Source organism: Nuphar pumila, chromosome 2, assembly GCF_984573655.1.
Source record: "Nuphar pumila chromosome 2, dmNupPumi1.hap1.1, whole genome shotgun sequence".
Classification (NCBI taxonomy): domain Eukaryota; kingdom Viridiplantae; phylum Streptophyta; class Magnoliopsida; order Nymphaeales; family Nymphaeaceae; genus Nuphar; species Nuphar pumila.
In genome coordinates, this window is record NC_143250.1 from 79,638,444 (window position 1) to 79,658,600 (window position 20,157).

Genomic DNA, 20,157 nt, shown 5'->3' on the forward strand with positions numbered 1-20,157 from the left:
AGCAACAACTCTCCCCGACTCAATCTTGCACAGCTGTGATCTTTCTTGGCGCAATCTCTGTTTACCACTATGCTCATTATTGGAATGTAACAAACATGTGCATCATCTTTCATGGGTAGGCAGACCCCATCATGGTCAGTAACTCGAGAACTTCCTGCTTGATTTTATAAGTAAATGGAGGGGGGTTAATCCCCCAGATTGACTATCACTACAAAAGAGGAAAAGAAAAGGGAAAGCTTCGCAACTACACTGAACCTAAGAGGCAAGCTGCAAAATCAGAGAAGAAAAAAGACCATGAAATGAAGAAATTTTTGGGTAACTTCTGCATGTCATTGTAGTCCAAGGCATGACAAATATCTCGTGTATACAGAAATTGCACCCTCAAAAGTTCATGCTGTATCAGATACAAGTTATGATGACTAAGTTCCTCAAAACTACAAAAAGGAAGGTGTCTTGCCAACCCTTTCATGGCAGTACATTGTGAGACTCCAACATTAGCAGCAGTTTACTCAATCAATGGCCAGCTAACCAGCGGTATTTACAACAAAGACAAGATAGTATCAAGTGGAACAGGCAAAGCTAATCAAAATGATTACATGGATATCTATATTGCATCTCCTTACATATAAAGGCCCCCTCTTCTTCAACATAAAGGCCTCAGGCCCTTACAGCTTCCTGAACAAGAGCAAGTTCTGCAGTAATAATGAAGGAAGACATGTCAGCTTCTCGAAGATATTGCACATCTCCATTCATCAGCTTCAATATTTTGCGACATATTAACAAGCCAATACCATCCTCAACATCTGGATCATTTTGAAACATTTGTCTGATGTATTCATCAGGAATTCCGTGACCAGAATGCATAATCCTGCAGCATTACAAACAAAACAAAACTCAGACATCTTTTTAGTTTAAATTGTTTAACTAGTGATTTGGAAAGTACAGATGTGGGAGTGTCCATGAAGCACACAATATACCATTTATCACATAATCACAAAGACAATTGGACCATGACATGGAATCACCCATAGTAGGACCTTTGAGTAGAGACCCTGGCAAAATCTTATGCAATTAACCATTTCTCTTTTCACCAGAGAAGCATAGAAATTGCACAGCAAATTCCATGATTAAAATTTCATCTTTTGAATGCTAAGTAGCACTATCATCAAAACTACATGCATGTAAATATGCAATGCCACACACACACACATATATATATTAGTAATAATAGGGTGCTCCTGTAGCGCTTACTCCCACCTAATAGAATCTTTAAATTTTTATAATTCTTGAGCTTTCTTTGTTGATCAGACCCTATAGACAAAATCTACATGCAATTTTCAGTTGAAAACAAGTTTTGGATCATGTGATTATGGCATACATGTAGGTTTTTCAAGATTTTCAAAAATCAACGGCTCACAATGAGCCAAAATTTCATGACTTAAAAAAACTATTTTTATGTAAAAAAACATGATCCAAAGCATGATTCCTAACAAATAAACCATGTTTAACACATCTATAAGGTTTGATTCAGAAGATGCAACATACACCTATGATTTCTAGTAGGTGAGTGTAGGTGCTCCCGGAGCACCGGAGCATTACTCTCTCTCTCTCTCTCTCTCTCTCTCTCTCTCTCTCTCTCTCTCTCTCTCTCTCTCTCTCTCTCTCTCTCTATATATATATATATATATATATATATATATATATATATATATATATAGAATATGTTTAATGTCATTGTATGGATGCAATCTACATGCTCGGTTTTATGGGGACCATCTCTCGGATCGGCCAATTACGATGCATAATAAAAATCTTTTAAGGCTTGAAAATCGATGGCTCAAAATTCTCGAAAATATTCGTGGATCCAAAAACTGTACATGATCCGACAGTTGATTCCTAGCAAACAGATCATGTCGACACATCTGCAGGGTCATATTCACAAAAAAATGTTGGAAATAACTAGTTCACACTCAAGTAAACCCTACATATATATATATATAGGGTTTATATTTGGTACAATTGATTGTACATACAATCTAGTTTGAATCTCACGATGCAAGTTGTTTTGACACAATCTAACCTCATAGATGTGTTCAGCATGCTCGATCTAGTAGGAATCGACTCTTGGATTATGTTTTTTTGACAAAAAAACAGGTTTTTATGAGTCATAAAAAATTGATGCCTTCATAGCCATTGATATTTGGATCACCGGAAAAAACTGTATGCAGGTCAGATTCAGGCGATTCAAAAGCCAGTTCCCACTAAACAAAACCTGTAGATCACATCTAGTGTTAGATGCAAGGAAAAAAACAAACAAACAAGGGGGTTTTTCACCCCATTTGCTAGGTTGTTTGCACATACAAATGACTGTAGCAAATCTTAACTCATCTATATATATATATATATATATATATATATATATATATATATATATATGGAAATGGAAACCTACAAAATAGGCATCGTGCTAAATGAAACATGCTATTGGATTTTTGGTGTTTTTTCGAAATTCTGACCGTACAGATGTGATCTATATGCTTGTTTTTATAGGAATCACTTCTTGGAGCATTTGATTCTGATGCATGAATAGGTTTTTATAAGGTTGCAAAAATCAACAGCCTACAATTTTCATAAAACTTTTAAGGCTCCAAATACCAATTTTTTCATCCAAAAGGCATGATCCAAGTGTCGATTTCTAGTAAATCAATCATGTTGAACACATCTATGGGGTCGAAATTTCGAAAAAAAAATATTTATGAATGCATCAATTTTTCTCAATTCACAAAAAAATATGTTTTTTCATTGACAAAACATGATCCAAGGGTCGATTCCTACTAAATTGAATATGCTGAACACATCTATGAGGTTAGATCAACTAGCATCATGAGATCCCAACTTAATTATAGGTATTGATTGTAGTATATCTATATATATATGATAAATCTTTGATGCAGATGTGAACAAGGTATCAATGAGTTGAAACAAGCAATATTTGTTTGCACTTTTTTAAGTTAATCTAATCATACATATATGATCTATATGGTTTGTTTGGTGGGGATTAACTTTTGGATCACCAGAATCTGACGTGCGTCCAGGTTATTTTGGTGATTCAAAAATCAACGGCCCTAAATTCACCAAATTTTTATGACTTAAAAAAGGTTTAATTTTTTTTCTAAAAAACACAATCCAAAGGTTGATCTTTAACAAATTGATTATGCTGAATACATCTGAAGGGTCATATTGAGTCAAAACAACTTGCACCTATGAGTTTCAACTCATTGATACCATATGTGCATCCATACCAAAGACTTTATATGTATATATAAAGACACACACACACCAAAGTGCACTTACTCCCTATTATAGACCATTGGATCATTTTAGATCAAACAGTTGTGCTAATTTTTAATAAAAAACATGCATTGCTATGAATGCTTTTGCATTTTCTATGGTTACCAATCAGGTATGAGGTGAAGGGTTTCAAAGCAACAACTCAATAAATGCAATGCATGTCTTTTTTGCATACATTAGCCCAAACAATTGAAATAAATTCATATATCAGATGTAATGAAGCCACCACAATACCTTTCAGCAGGAAGTAGAGAGAAGAAGAGAGAGAGGGAGATGCACAAAACGGCAGCCACACAACAATGTGCATGCCCTAATCCTTTCATATATGACTTGATATACAATGGGATTAAAATACAGACTAAGTCATAAGGATTTGGCTAGCAGGGTGCCACACCCACGCCGACGCGACTCGACGCGGGTGCGCTGACCGCACCCAGGGTCATTTCGGTCCATTTTTTGGATTTTTTTTTTTTAAAGTTTGAAATATGAAATGGACTGCAGAATTTAAAAAATTGGGAGGGGGGGGGCTGCCCCCCTATAATCCCCCGCCAGGGGCGGCCCCCTGGACCCCCGCCATCTGACCGCGCAGCGGGGAGCCCCCGGACCCCCCTTCCTGCAAGGGCAAAAACTATGAATCAGGCTCCACAACTCATCATGGACATGATCTTTTCTTTGAGAAAGAAATCTCTGACCGCCTCAGAAATGTCTTTAGATACAATAGACCAGAATGAAGTAAAGAAGCCATTTGGGTACCCATCTAAGCTTGGGGCGCTATCTCCATCAAGAATAAAGGCCACCTTAACCACCTCCTCTTCCAACCCCACGGATTTGTACAACCTTTAAAAGGGTTACAATTGATGTAACCCCTGACAAAAGAAGAAATAATTTGAGGCCTCTCAAAAAATACTCTTTTCCCACCACATAGGATTTGCCCTCCCTCTGAAGTTCGTTCATTTGTTTACGCTACGTATTGCGGTTTGTCATAAGGTAGAAGAGTTGGGATGATTTGAACATCCAATGGTCATTAATGAAGCAGCGATCGATCTTACTGGAGCGATAGTTAGGACCAACTTGCTTATTATGCCAAGTAAAACAAGAAGACCCATAATCAATCTCTATCAGTCTTGCTAAGTCTATGAAATCATTGAATTCAATGGCACCCATATGATAGGTAGTCAAATCCCAACATTTAGAAATATGTTTGGTAACCTTCTGATCACTAATGAGCAATCATGGATGCGGGACCCCCCTTTATATATTTACATTTTTGCCCCTGTCACACCCCGCGCCCCCACCCCCGCACCCATGTGACATAGAATACAGAAAAATTACAAGTATGTCATTACACAATATAAAACACAATTATAATTTATGATAATGCACGGATCTGAATCCAATCCAGATCCAAACACACTAAAACACGTCTTATCACCCTCCCTCAAGTTGTGCATGGTCTTGAACCATGGACAACTTGTTCTTTAAAAAACAAAACTGATGCTTTGCTAGGCCTTTAGTGAACAAGTCGGCAACTTGACTCTGTTCGAATGTGACGAGGCTCAATCTCCTTGTCCTCAACCTTCTGTCTGACAAAGTGTTGATCTATCTCAATATGTTTTGTGTGACCATAATGTATTGGGTTATAAGCAATATTAATAGCACTCTAATTATGACACAACAAAAGAGATTGAGAAATTCCTTCCCCTAGATCAGCAAGATGTTTGACCCATGTAGCTTCAGCTGTCCCAGCTGCCATAGACATGTATTCAGCTTCAGTAATGGATCTAGCAATGGCTCTTTGCTTCCTGCTACTCCATGACACCAAGTTTTTTTCAATAAATATACAAAATTCGAAAACAAATCTATTTTCATCTGGATCTCCTGCACAATCTACATTTGTATAAGTGATGATTTTGTGCCCCTTTTTGTCAAGCCAATTTCTTTGATAAAGAAGACCATCTCCTTAGCTCGTGCATAAATTGGGATACCTGATTAACAGAATAGACAATGTCTAAACCGGTGAAAGTAAGATACTGAAGCATCCCAACAATGCTCTGATATCTAGTTAGATCATTATATAAGTCTCCATCATTAGAGCTCAGCCTTTGATGCAAAACACTAGGCGTGTTTAAGGGTTTACAGTCTATAATTTTTGCCTTGCTCAAAAGATCAAAAGTGCATTTATGTTGTGTAAGAGTTAAAACATCACCTTTTCTATCCACTTCAACCCCAAGAAAATATCTTAAATCACCAAGATCTTTCATCTAGAAATTTTACATTAACAATTTCTTTATTGTCTGTATATGACTTCTGAATTGCCTGTAATAATTATATCATCAACATATATGAACAGTAAGGTAATAACATCCTTATCCTTGAAAATGAAAAGAGAATAATCAAGAGAGTATCTGTGAAAACCATGATTCTAAATTTTGAGAGAAAAACTCTCAAACTTTCAATCCATAGAGTGTTCTTTTCAATTTGCACACACAAGTCTTGAGATCTCCTCCAGCATATCCAGGGGGTTGTTCTATATAAACTTCTTTCTTCAGGTCACCATGTAAAAATATATTTTTTACATCTAACTGACTCAACTGCCATCCATAATCAATTGCCAAAGATATAATAATCCGTATTGTTCCCATCTTAACCACTAGACTGAAGGTCTCATCATAATCTTGTCCATATTACTGAGTAAAACCTCATGCCACAAGTCTTGCCTTATATCTCTTAATACATCCATCTGGCTTATATTTAATCTTATAAACCTACTTGCACCCCACAATATTTTTCTTCTAGGGTCTAGGAACAATTTTCCAAGTTTGGCATTCATGTAGAGCCTCCATCTCTTCACTCATAGCTTCTATTCATTTATGGGATTTAATGGCTTGATAGAAGTTGACAGGTTCATCGTGCTTCTCAACTTGTGACATAAACAACTGAAAATCCATGAAAAAATTATCGTAGTTGACCCACCTTTGAATGGGATGACATATCCTTTGGGGTCACGTCGGCGAAGAGCTCCATCACGATCCGACCGACGGGGGCTCTGCGGATGCTCATGTCGAAGAACACGCGGGGGTTTCCAACCATCTTTGCCGAGACGCGTTTCAGCTTTCCGGCAATGCTGCAATCTCGTGGATACGGCTCGGACGGAACCCCACCATGGTTTATGTAGGGGTGTGCTGGGGTTATTATGTTGCCTTTGGTCATTCCTGGCTGCCGATTTTGTCCACGTGGCATAATCTGGAATTGCTTAGGGTTTTTGTACCTAGGGTTTGGGGTAACCCTGGTCAGTGCCTTAGCAAGTTGGCTTAACTAGGGTTTTAGAGTTGACCTGAGTACGGCACGGTTAAACACTGGTTAGGTTCATGGGAAGAAGGAATATTCGATAAAAGCGATAAAGATTCCTTGCCAAGTTACTTTTTCTCCTTTGTTTTTACATCAATTTAAAACTTTTTTTTAAATTGCATTTTTATAATTTCGATTTTGCCCTTTCATCTCTCCTTATACACAAAGGATGTGGTTTCCTCTTCCCACGATAAGTCTTTTTTTCTAAAAACCAATCTCTTTACTACCAAAGAAGGGATTCTCTTTAATAATTGTTCACGTTAGTGCATCTGACGGCAATGTTCAACTAATTGGTGGTAAGGAGTTTTTTTTATTTATAACCCCAAGAAACGACACTCGGCATGAAGACCTGATCGCGCTGGCTCAGCCTGTCATACTTATGGTCATCGTGTACTGTTGGCAGCATAAAACTTCGAGGCTAGGACCTCTCTCTCTCTCTCTCTCTCTATATATATATATATATATATATATATATATATATACATTTTTGCCCCTGCCGCACCCCCGCACCCAAGGTTTTTGAAAGTGCCGCACCCCGACACACGCACACGCACCCATGTGACATAGAATTTAAACAATAAGGGCATTTAACATACATTAGGGAACATCATACATTCATCAACATATAACAATTAAAGGAATAGATAAAATATGAATGTCCTAATGCATAGCAGGAATATGCATGATTTATGTGCAATGCATGAACACCTTATTATCTGTCCTTAAGGTTTTCCTTTTTCAAATGCATGCTCTATTAAATGCATACAATTTAAGTTCCTCTTTTTAATTATCGTTGCCCGCGGATACACAAAACGGGTAAATTCTCTGAGATCAAGTTAGGTTCCCATGGTAGCTTAACACACAATTTGTATTTTATTACTGGGTTCCAAACTTAGCCCTCAACCGATATCAAGAATCAGCATCATCCATCAGAACGTTGAAAATCAGCATCCAATGTCAGGGACACTATGAAAGACAACATCCACTGACGCCACTTTTTTTGGTATACCAAAACAACAACAGTTGTATCAAACACACTACCCCCAGGCAAAGTGGCGGACTCTCCTTAAAACCATGGCCAGGAGAAGAACCTTAATATCGGGTTCAGAGGCAACAACAACGCACACAGAGTTTTTGTATCCTCACGGTTTCTTCAAAACCGCAACCTCCGAGATTCCCATAATAAAGAAGGGACATCAAGGATAACATAAATTACATTGTTCTTTACTTTCTTTTATCTTAATAATTCATCTCTTTTACATTTGCAAATCAACATGCAAGTTAATAATATAAGCTTGCAAATCAGCATGTCAAGCTCTTCACGGGATCACAGTCTGTGACAACAGAAAACAGTTCATCTCTTTTATATTTGCAAATCAACATGCAAAATTAATAACAATAGCTTGCAAATCAGCATGCCAAGCTCTTCACGGGACCAAAGCCCATGACAACAGAAAACAATCCATCTCTTTTACATTTGCAAATCAACATGCAAAATAGGCTTGCAAATCAACATGCAACCTTAAGCTCGCAAATCAGCATGTGCAGCTCTTCGCGGTCTACCACCCATGGCAACAATAGAACAGCGCAATTCAAACCATAATATAAATATGATTTTTGTGATGCATTTAAACAATTTAAGGAGCAACCAAAGCTCAAGGCTCTCCAGGCCTATGATGGTTCATTTAGACCATTGATGCATCATACGCAAAAACCACAACAACTTGCAATGTATGCAATGAAGTCAACATGCTTCCCAATGCATATTTAGATATGTCAATTTAACCATGTGCATGATATGTTACATTCATATACAAGTGTTCACCATTCATGTGCATGTGCCTTTACGAAATCATTGCACATACATGCATTCACTCATGAATCATCTCAATTGAGACAAGTGAACAACTCAGAAATTTATGTACCCGTGAAACACCCATCAATTCATGTATGCACATGCATTTGAAACAAACTTCATATACTATGATGCTTAAGCACGTCACATCAAGTCAAAGCATATAAATAAATTCCAAATCTGAACATGTCTTGAGAACCAACATACATGCACACCACACATTTTAGAAATTTATATGCACATTCAAAAATGCAAACATGGATCATGTGTATGCCACGATAAATATTCATAAGCATACATTTCTTCAATTCGTATGCATACTTTTATTCATGAACCAGTTCCAATTAAAAATATGTGAACACGCACGCCATGAGGTACGTGCCAAAATACATAAATTCAATGTATACACCATAGGGTGTCTTTAATTGTAAAACAAAGGAACAGGTAGAGTGGTCAAATTCTAATGAATAATTAACTATTGACTGCAACCACGACTACAGCCATAAACTGTTGTATTCAGATGCTGAAAATTGTTTGTCATCCCAAGTACAACACTAAACAGAAACTCATAGCGCTTATTGCTTACAATCGGTTGTAAGTATATAAGGTTTACCAGAGTAATTGGCAGCACATACGTCATGCGTTCATATTTAGAAATTAAGGTCTAACATGCATGTCATGTATTATGTTATGTGATATTCTAAAGAACATACCCAACCCAGGCAAATAAGAGTTATGCTACAGTTCAAATGTAATTCATGTTACGACAATGAAGCCGTACACGATACTTCACGTACAAGGTTTTGATGATGAACAAGTGAATCAATTGCATTTCAGCTAAGGCAATGAATAAAGATGACAAAAATTGAAGAATTCGAGTGTGCAAATGAAAAATTCATTTAATGTCTTAGATTCTTGTAAGAGCCTTACTTAGAGTGCATATTTCAATTGCATTTCACCTAAAAAGTCTTTAAAAAAACTTTTGTAAAAGAACCTTTCATGAAAATCGTTTTAAAAAACTCTTTACTTAATTTTTCATGTTTATTAGTCGACCAACTTTTTCCCGCCAAATTTTTCTAAGCTAAAACGACAACTTTCTGAATTAGTCAACTAATCGACTCTTAGTCGAACGGAAAAAATGTGTGTTTTCAGAAAATTTAGCAGCAGTCGACTGAAGGTTTTATCAGTCGACCGGACAGAACGTGTGTTTTCAGAAAAATTTAGCAACAGTCGACTGAAAGGTTTTTCAGTCTACTGATGATATTATCAGTCGACTAACTTTTTTCTTTAGTCGACTAAGCTTCAAAACTTCAGATTTTCAAGCGGCTATGATAAACACATTAGTCGACCGACGATAACTATCAGTTTGTTAATATTTGATTTCAGTCGACTAACTACTGTTCTAGTTGACTAATTTTGTCGTTTTTCCTGAAACTTTTATAAGGCGTGTTTTTTCATTTTTCAAACGTTTTGATCGTTTAAAATGAACTGTTTTGATACCCTTTCATACCCTCAACGTATGGAATCTTTCAACTATAAATATGAGTGCATTCCATACTCAAAAACATCGAATCCAATCGAATTACATTGAATTACAAAGATCAAATTCTTTGCTTTTCACTCTTATTCATTCAAGTATTCGTTTTCTCACTCACTTGATATTTTCACTCCAGTTTTTTACTCAAATTCTTTTGAGAGACAGTGAATTCGTGAGTTGAGTATTTCAACAACCTCAAAAGCCAATTGCATTTCATTTGCATTCATAAGAAGAGCTCGTAGGTTGATTGTAAGTTTGGTTACTTATATTTTCCTGTAAAATGAAATGACTCCTTGGTTTAAAGGAGTTGTTTGCTTTCAGTAGAATTGTTACTGAAAGTGAGACCGGATTTAGTCTGTATGCTCTTGTACTTACACAAGGTTGATAGTGAAAATCTCAAGCGGGTTTTGCTTGGGTACTGAATGTAGGTCTGGAAGACCGAACCAGGATAAATTTTTGTGTTCTTTGTGTGATTTTTTTGCGAATCTCAAAATCCTTCAAAATTTCAAAGGCGTTATTTAAAAGCACTATTCACCCCCCTCTAGTGCTCGTTGCCTAGATCCTACAGTACTTTCATTTGGTATCATAGCAGGTTTGCTATATTTTGATCTTACCATCATCTATCATGGAAACAACATCATCTCAGCACAAAGAATGATGCTCCTTTGTTCGTCCTTCTCTCTTTGACGGAACAAATTATGGATATTGGAAAGTAAGAATGCCAATATTCTTACAATCCATAAATCTAAAAATTTAGAGAGTTGTTTCAGAAAAGTATCAAACACCATCAACTGATTTCAACCTATGGACCGATGAAGAAAAGAATATTGTTTCACTCAATGCCAAAGCTATGAATGCGCTGTGTTGCACCGTTGACAAGGTAGAGTTCAATCGCATCTCTCAATGTTCTACAACAAATGAAATTTGGCATACTCTTCTCGTTACACATGAAGGTACGTCAAAGGTAAAAGAATCTAAGATTGCTTCTTTAATTCATAAATTTGAATTGTTTAAAATGAAGCAAAATGAGTCTATATCGGACATGGTAACAAGAATGGGCGATATTACTAACACTCTAAAATCCCTTAGAAAAAAATATTCACAAGTGGATTTAGCTAGAAAAATCCTAAGGTGCTTAACTCCTGAATGGGAGAGAAAAACCACAGCAATAGAGGAAGCAAATGATTTAAACACCCTTTCTCTTGAAGATTTGGTTGGTAACTTAATGGCATATGAAGTTCAACTTCATGATAGACAAGAAGAAGAACCCAAGAAGAAATCTCTTGCTTTCAAGGCCACTTCTGACTCTAAAGATTCAGAAGAAGATGAAGATATTGCCCTCATCACTAGGCAATTCAAAAGATTTATCAAAAAGAAAAGTTTTCAAAAGAAGGTAAAGAAAATGGATTCTTCTAATCCTAATGAAGTCAAGTGCTTTAACTGCAAAAAGGCTGGACACATCAAGAAAGATTGTCTGCTTCTCAAAATCAAGCCCAAGAACCAATTTAAGAAGAAAAAGGCATTTCAAACAAGTTGGGATGATAGTGACTCCTCTTCCGATGAAGAATCAAATGAAGAAGTCGCCAACATGTGTTTTGTAGCACAAGAAAACTCGGTACACAAAATAATGAGCAAATGGATATTGGACAGCGGTTGTTCCAAACATATGACTGGAAGGCTGGAGTTATCTTCCACCCTCCAAAGTAAGGATGGAGGAACTGTCACCTTTGATGACAATCACAAGGGAAAAGTAATCGGTATTGGTAACATTGGTAATCCAAAATTTTCCTTGATAGAAAATGTTATTTTAGTAAATGGTTTAATGCATAATTTATTATCCATTAGTCAATTATGTGATAAAGGTTTTCTTGTTTCTTTTGAACATGATTTATGCTTAATTTCTGATTTTCAATCTAAAAAAATCATTTTTAAAGGTAAAAGAAGGAATAATGTGTATGAACTTTATCTAGATGAGTTACCCACTTTTAATGAAAAATGTCTTATTGTTTCAAATGAAATTCAATGGTTATGGCACAAGAGACTTGGACATGTTAACTTTAAATTAATTTCTAAGTTATCCAAGAATGATCTTGTTAGAGGCCTACCTAGAATACCATATAAGAAGGATCGCTTATGTGATGTTTGCCAAATGGGTAAACAAATCAAGAGTTCTTTTAAAGCAAAAGATATACTTTCAACAAAACATCCTCTTGAACTTTTACATTTAGATCTATTTGGACCATCTAGAATTCAAAGTTTGAATGGTAGCAAGTATGCTTTTGTTATAGTAGATGATTATTCTCGATTTACTTGGGTAATTTTTCTAAAAAGCAAAAATCATGCTTTTTTTTATTTTTCTAAACTTTGTAGAAGAATTACAAATGAAAAATCTACATTCATTATTAAAATTTGTAGTGATCATGGTGGTGAATTTGAAAATGAATCTTTTCTAAAGTTTTGTGATTTACATGGCATATCTCACAACTTTGCTCCACAAAATAGAGTTGCTGAAATAAAGAATAGAACTTTGCAAGAATGTGCTAGAACCATGCTTCAAGATAAAAATTTATCAAAATACTTTTGCGCTGAAGCAGTAAATACAGTATGTTATGTTCTAAACAGTGTTCTTATTCGACCATTTTTACATAAAACATGTTTTGAATTATATTATGAACGTATACCAAAGATCTCATATTTCAAAAAAAATTGTAGTAAATGCTTCTTATTAAATACCAAAGATAATCTTTGATAAGTTTGATTCAAAATGAGATAAAGCAATATTTCCTGGATATTCTTTTAGAAGCAAAGCTTATCGTGTTTTTAATAAAAGAACAACTTGCATTGAAGAATCTTTACATGTTGCATTTAATGAGAATTGTGAGCAGGTTATACCTCTAAGCAAAGGAGAAGAAGTCATACTTCAAGGAGAACCTTTGATAGAGAACACTTCTCAAGAAAATATTCTTCTTCTATCGGCTTGGAAAGAAGTTCTTAATCATCCACATGAACAGATCATTGGAGAAATAAAGAGTGGTGTCCAAACCAGAGTTACCGGAAGCGCCTAGCTAAAAGGGGAAGCGCGCTTCCCCGAAGCGCGCTTCGGAAGCGCGAAACGTCGCGCTTCCGAAGCGTGGGGGGAAGCGTCCCCCTTTTTTGGGAAGCGCGTTTCCCTTTAATGGGGGACGCGTTTCCCTTTAATGGGGGACGCGCTTCCCTTTAATGGGAAGCGCGCTTCCCATCACGCTTCACCCACGCTTCCCCCTCGCTTCCCCCACGCTTCCCCCTCGCTTCCCCTGTTTTTTTCAATTTTTTTGTATTTTTTATTTTTTATTTTTATTTTTTTCGCTTCCCCCTCGCTTCCGAGACGCTTCCTAGGTCGCTTCCGAGACGCTTCCTAGGTCGCTTCCGAGACACTTCCCGAATCGCTCCTAAGTGGTCCCACGCTTCCCCGCTTCCTAAAATTTTGAAAGTGCCTCGCTTCCCGCTCCCGCTTCCCGTATCGCTTCCCGCTCCCGCTTCCTCAACTGGCAACCATGGTCCAAACTAGAAGGCAATTGAAAAAATATATTGCAAATATTGCTTTCATATCTAAAATAGAACCAAAGAATATCGATGAGGCTTGTAATGATGAATTTTGGCTTTTGGCCATGTCTGAAGAACTAGGCATTTGCTCATTATTAGACTTATAATTTTTTTTGAAATTTTTATTTTACTTGAAAATTTTTAAGACTAACATTTTTTTTAAACTTTGTTTATTGTTATTACTTTGATAAAACAGCATTACTTTTCATGAACTTTGATAATTTCTGGGTTGTAATATTTTGTACTTGAATTTGCATTTTGCTTATATTATAATTGCACTTACTCCTTTTGATTATGACAAAGGGGGAGAAAAAGACCAACATGAAGTAAATTGCAAACATGAAAATTGCATGTAAAAGCATTGAAAATTGCAAGGCATGAAGTAATAATGAAAATGCAAAATAATCAATATGTGATATATGTTCTTTGATTGTGCTAACTTCTTATGTTTTGCAGCATATTGATAGGGGGAGTAAAATCTTCATCTATGCATCTAAATGCTTCATCTTTGGCTAGTTTGTCATCATCAAAAAGGGGGAGATTGTTACGACAATGAAGCCGTACACGATACTTCAAGTACAAGGTTTTGATGATGAACAAGTGGATCAATTGCATTTCAACTAAAGCAATGAAAAAAGATGACAAGAATTGAAGAATTCGATAAAGAATCTTTGAAGACTAGTGTGCAAATGAAAAATTCATTTAATGTCTTAGATTCTTGTAAGAGTCTTACTTAAAGTGCATATTTCAATTGCATTTCACCTAAAAAGTCTTTAGAAAAACTTTTCTAAAAGAACCTTTCATGAAAATCGTTTTAGAAAACTCTTTACTTAATTTTTCATGTTTATTAGTCGACCAACAGACTCACTAGTCGATCAACTTTTTTGCGGCAAATTTTTCTAAGCTAAAACGTCAACTTTCTGAATTAGTCGACTAATCGACTCTTAGTAGACTAATCGACTCTTAGTCGACCGGACAGAATGTTTGTTTTCAGAAATTTTAGCAACAGTCGACTGAAGGTTTTATCAGTCGACCGGACAGAACGTATGTTTTCAGAAAAATTCAGCAGCAGTCGACTGAAAGGTTTTTCAGTCTACTGTCTAACTTTTTTCTTAGTCGACTAAGTTTCAAAACTTCAAATTTTCAAACGGCTATGATAAACACATTAGTCGACCGACAATAACTATCAGTCTGTTAATATTTGATTTCAGTCGACTAACTACTGTTCCAGTCGACTAATTTTGTCGTTTTTCCTGAAACTTTTATAAGGCGTGTCTTTTCATTTTTCAAACGTTTTGATCGTTCAAAATGAACTGTTTTGATACCCTTTCATACCCTCAACGTATAGAATCTTTCAACTATAAATATGAGTGCATTCTATACTCAAAAACATCGAATCCAATCGAATTACATTGAATTACAAAGATCAAATTCTTTGCTTTTCACTCATATTCATTCAAGTATTCGTTTTCTCACTCACTTAATATTTTTCACTCCAGTTTTTCACTCAAATTCTTTTGAGAGACAATGAATTCGTGAGTTGAGTATTTCAATAACCTTAAAAGCCAATTGCATTCAATTTGCATTCATAAGAAGTGCTCGTAGGTTGATTGTAAGTTTGGTTACTTATATTTTTCTGTAAAAGGAAATGACTCCTTGGTTTAAAGGAGTTGTTTGCTTTCAGTAGGATTGTTACTGAAAGTGGGACCGGATTTGTTCTGTTTTACATAAGGTTGATAGTGGAAATCTCAAGCGAGTTTTGCTTGGGGACTGAATGTAGGTATGGAAGACCGAACCAGGATAAATTCTTATGTTCTTTGTGTGATTGCTTTGCGAATCTCAAAATTCCAAAGACGTTATTTAAAAGCACTATTCACCCCCCTCTAGTGCTCGTTGCCTCGATCCTACAACACTTTCAATTCCCACTATGTATAACTAATCCAGAGTCGTGCCGTAGATTACTTCCAGTCATCAAGGGTGATTAAAATTCTAGAATCAATGCACAAATAGACTTACATGTTGCCATAGTGATTAGGATTTCATTAATCAACTATATATTTTATACCTGCTCTAATAAGCCACACTAGATATGTACTATTCCCACACCATGAGCATGTAATAACATGAGGATTTAAAAGAATTCAGAACATATGTGATTTCCAGCAAGGTTGTTAATCAGCTCCTAGAAGGGTCTAGATATCAAAGTTTCAGAACATATGTTTTATATTCATTGGCAGGAGTTAAAAATTTACACCACGACTTTACATGTTAATAACTAAAACACACCACTCAGATTATCTATCTATTTTCTTGTTCAATTAACCATCTCAGTAGACAAGAAAACAAACTCCCAATGTTGAGCCTGTACAACAGGTATTCTCAACAACCCCTGCATATGAGGATAAAAAACCTATTTACATACTAACAATTAAAATTTGTTTTTATAATTGATATCTGATCACAAGAGTGTACCATTCAGCATGTCTGTGATTCATCTTAGTTGTTTCCCACAGAGTTCATTAACCTCAGAACATAACACCAAGTGAATGAATATGTACTTTCAAAAATTAATCCATGAAATTTCTAGACTTCAGTATATAGCAAGCACTGAGCCTATTCCAATATTTATTAAGACTACAGAGATTTCAAAGCAACATCGGATGACTATTAAACATGCAGAGATTTATCTAGATGGATTTCACCAGAAAAACATAATACATACGTCAATTAATATACAGATGCTCATTCAGTTGGACATCAGAACTGGAAACATAGATCGTGCAAAAGCTCACTCAGATAGGTATCGATGAAAACAGAGAATCCAACACATTAAGGCATCCATTAACATGCAAGAGGAAAAGCCCAAACGCACGGATGACTATGATTCCTTCATCTCCTTTCAGAATATATTGGAAACACAGCTCACATTCCCAACATTAAACCCTACCAAACTATCGCATGGGATACAAACCTATGCTCCCATTCTTAATTGAAGCAAAAGAGAACCCGTACCTCCAAATCCGTGTTTGGGGCTGCAACTGTTGCAAGAAATGGATTTTAACGGCCTCCAATCCTTTGTCGTGAAGGGGCGATCATGAATGCCCGAAAGTCGCCGGCTGCTAACAGAAGAGTTTGAGGGCGGTGTCGTCATCGCTCTGAGGTCACCGACGATCGGCAGTTACCGGGAAGCTAGGCGGTGGCAAGGGAGGGTCACCAATGGGAGACAGAGGTGGAGGGTCGCTGCCTATCTGCAAGGGCCGACAGGCGTCGGCGTCTGGCATCGGGGGTGCAAGGCATTGCCGATGGCTTGCACAGAGGGAGACAAAATCGGGGGAAAGAGGGGGGAGGAAAAGGGAAACGAGAGAGAAGGCACAGGCAAGAGGAGAAGAAACCAACTCGGGATCCCCCTTTTGAAGGGGAAAGCCCGAAAAGGGAGGAGACGACCTACCTCCCGGCAGCTGCGCTCCGGCCCCCTCCCCATTACGATTTTCTTCTTGCGAGGTTAGGGTTCACTCTGAACCCTAACCCTCTCTCTTTATCGGGCAATTGCCTTTATCTGCTTCTTTAGTTTGTTTGTTTTGTTTTGTTTTATACTGCTTACCTTATTATGCGGGGTGCGACCTGGGTCCGAGTCCGAGACTCAGGATCCAACCGTGAGTTGGATCCGAGACTCACCCATACAATGTGGATCCATAGGTTGGATCCGAATGGATCCAACAGTGGATCCTTGAGTTATATATATGTATTTCTTATGTTTATTATTATTATTTTATATATATATATAATAGTATTATTTATTTATTTATTTTTCCTTTTTTAATAGGTTTACATAATATTATATGTATATTCCCCTTTTTATGGATCCTGGATCCGAAATACGGATCCTAGGCCCATTTTTCATATTTAGCATTACTGTATTTTATAAACAAAAGTAACTAGCGGAAAATTACGGTTATTACAGAGATGCACAAAATGGCAGCCACACAACAATGTGCATGCCCTAATCCTTTCATATATGACTTGATATACAATGGGATTAAAATACAGACAAATTACAAGTATGCCATTACACAATATAAAACACAATTATAATTTCTGATGATGCACGGATCTGGATCCAATCCAGATCCAAACACGCTAAAACACGTCTTTTCAACAATTGGATCCAATAAGATCCAGCATTCCATGAAAGAGAGCAGATGTACATGGTGCACCATATTATTACTGATAGATATGTGTGTATGTAACAGATGGTGCTTCTCCTCAACAATATGTACCTTTGAAAGTAATGACATCTACCAATATAATAAAAAATAAAAAATGAAAAACAAACAATGAATGACAAAGAAACCTTAGGGGACAAGTAAACTTAGTTGAGCATGACTTGTGGATTACTCTAGTAGTAAACAACAAAAGGTTCACAAAATTGCCAAACTGAGAAAAGGCCAAATCAATACCTAACAAAACAGTACCTCATTAATTTCAATTCAGAAAGAACCCCTTTAGCACAACTAATAAATGTTATATAAAGAAGTAAAAATAATAAAAAGCAGAATGAGAAATTAAAGATATTATGAGCACAATCAAATGGTAGACAACAATAGATAATTAAATAAAATTTCATTTAGTCAATTAACAAAAAGACATGATGTGCTTGACCAGAGTTACTGAAAGCTTCTTAGGTAGGTGGGAAGCTCGCTTCCCGAAAACTCGCTTCGGAAGTAAGATACTCCTAGCTTCTGAAACTTCATGGGAATCTTGATTCCCCTACGCTTCTTGTATGCTTCTCACACGCATGGTCTATACTTCCTATATGATTTTCTCATGTTTATTTTCATGTTTTTCATGTATTTCCTCTCACGCTTCAACTCATTTCCCATGTACTTTCTTTAAATTGGTAACCAGCATTGTTAGATTTTAACAAAAATTTAACTTTTACTGAAAAATCATGAAATATAAGAATGATCAATTTTATTTTAGTTTTTATTTGTTTCTTATTCGATTCCTATTCAGTTACCATATTACTTCATTTTTTATTTATATTTCACTTTCAAATTGATACTTTGCTTCTCGCTTCCTATAAATTTTAAAATGTCTCGCTTCTTCTTCCCGTATCGTTTCCTGCTTCCGCTTTCTAGTTTGGCAACCTTATGCTTGACACCAACCTTCGTGCTTCCAACCTTAGCCTATGATTGATTATCTATGTATATATGTAATGAATTACATTTCATAATCATTAACAAACTACAAAATCTTTATAGCTTACCATATCTTTATCGTATTAAATAGAAATTTATATAAGCACTCTAATGACTCTTGCGCCAGATCATGCATAATTTGTATTCATGTCATATATACTTTATGTGCATAATTAATTGCAAAAAGAGATTACTAACCCTTGTTTATCAACTTTTGGCTGGGCATTACTTAGTTTAAAAAAAAGAGAAAAATTTGCACAAAGTAAACCCACTTGAGTGGTTTTTGGAAATTTAATTTTTTTCGAACAGCCTTTTTGAAAATAGTTTTTGAAAATCAGTGTCTTTTGAATTTATTAAAAATTGGTAGAGTTTTTAGAAAAATTTCTTAAAAACACTAACCCTAATTTTTCTTTTAAATAATAGAGATTTAGAGGAGGCTGGCATCTACTCTTGGGATTCACGCCAGCTCTCTCTCTCTCTCTTGATCCTTCCTCCCCTTCTTCTCCCTTCTTCCTCTCACTTCTTATCTTCTGTCCCTTATCATCGGCTCCTCCTTAATTCATCGGAGGGCGACGTGGCGCGCGGGCGAACCCGAAGGACAACCACTCTTCTCTTTATGTTTTTGCGTATAGATTAGAATTTTTTTTTTTGTATTCTTTGAATACATCTAAATTTCGCTTTAGTATTGCATACAGCGTAGAGTATTTTCTGCAGTTTCTATGCATGTAGATTAGAGTAAAATCCATTGCCGCACATCATATAGATAGTTATAATTTTTTTAGTTCATTATGTTATTTTGAAGAGGGCGTGCACACGCAGATCAAGCAGCGTGAAGTCTGTACCAGATCTGCCATCCTTGACAGATCTGGTCAGAGCCATTGGACAGATCGGCGTGACCAGCGTAGTCACGCAGATCTGTTTGGATCTAAAAGTGCAGGAAGAACTGCGTGATTGGCAGATCACGCAGATCCAATCTGATCTTATCTGAGATTTTTTTTTCAAATCAGATTTGAGATTTTTTTGTTGACCAAATCAGGTCTACGTGGAGTTGCAGAACTCGGCCCACGCAGTTTATAGTGCACAGACCAGTCTGTCAACGTAGATCCGATCTACGCAAACCATCTTTTAATTTGGATTCGGGTTCGATAACCCCGGTCTGCACCGGTGTGGATCGAATCATTGTGCTGGTGTATCAGCGGGATCAGCAGATCACGCAAGTTGATATGACTGGTTGGCTGTCGCACGCAGTCCAGCATGATCTGCAGATCGCGCATTTCAGCAGACTA

At 36.5% G+C, this 20,157-nt stretch overlaps 1 protein-coding gene across 3 annotated transcripts in view; it reads right to left on the bottom strand.

Annotated features, from left to right (window-relative positions):
• Nucleotides 1–308: 308 nt before the first annotated feature.
• LOC149845806 (phytochrome A-like) overlaps nt 309–20,157 on the bottom strand; it is a 30,641-nt gene continuing 10,792 nt past the window's right edge. For all 3 annotated transcript variants that reach the window (XR_016430224.1, XM_089996028.1, XM_089996027.1), the window contains one exon: nt 309–868. Coding sequence is in view for 2 of the 3 variants with exons in the window: in XM_089996028.1 (XP_089852154.1) it covers nt 658–868 (211 nt within the window). In the remaining variant the exon portion in view is untranslated. The remainder of the gene's footprint in view (nt 869–20,157) is intronic.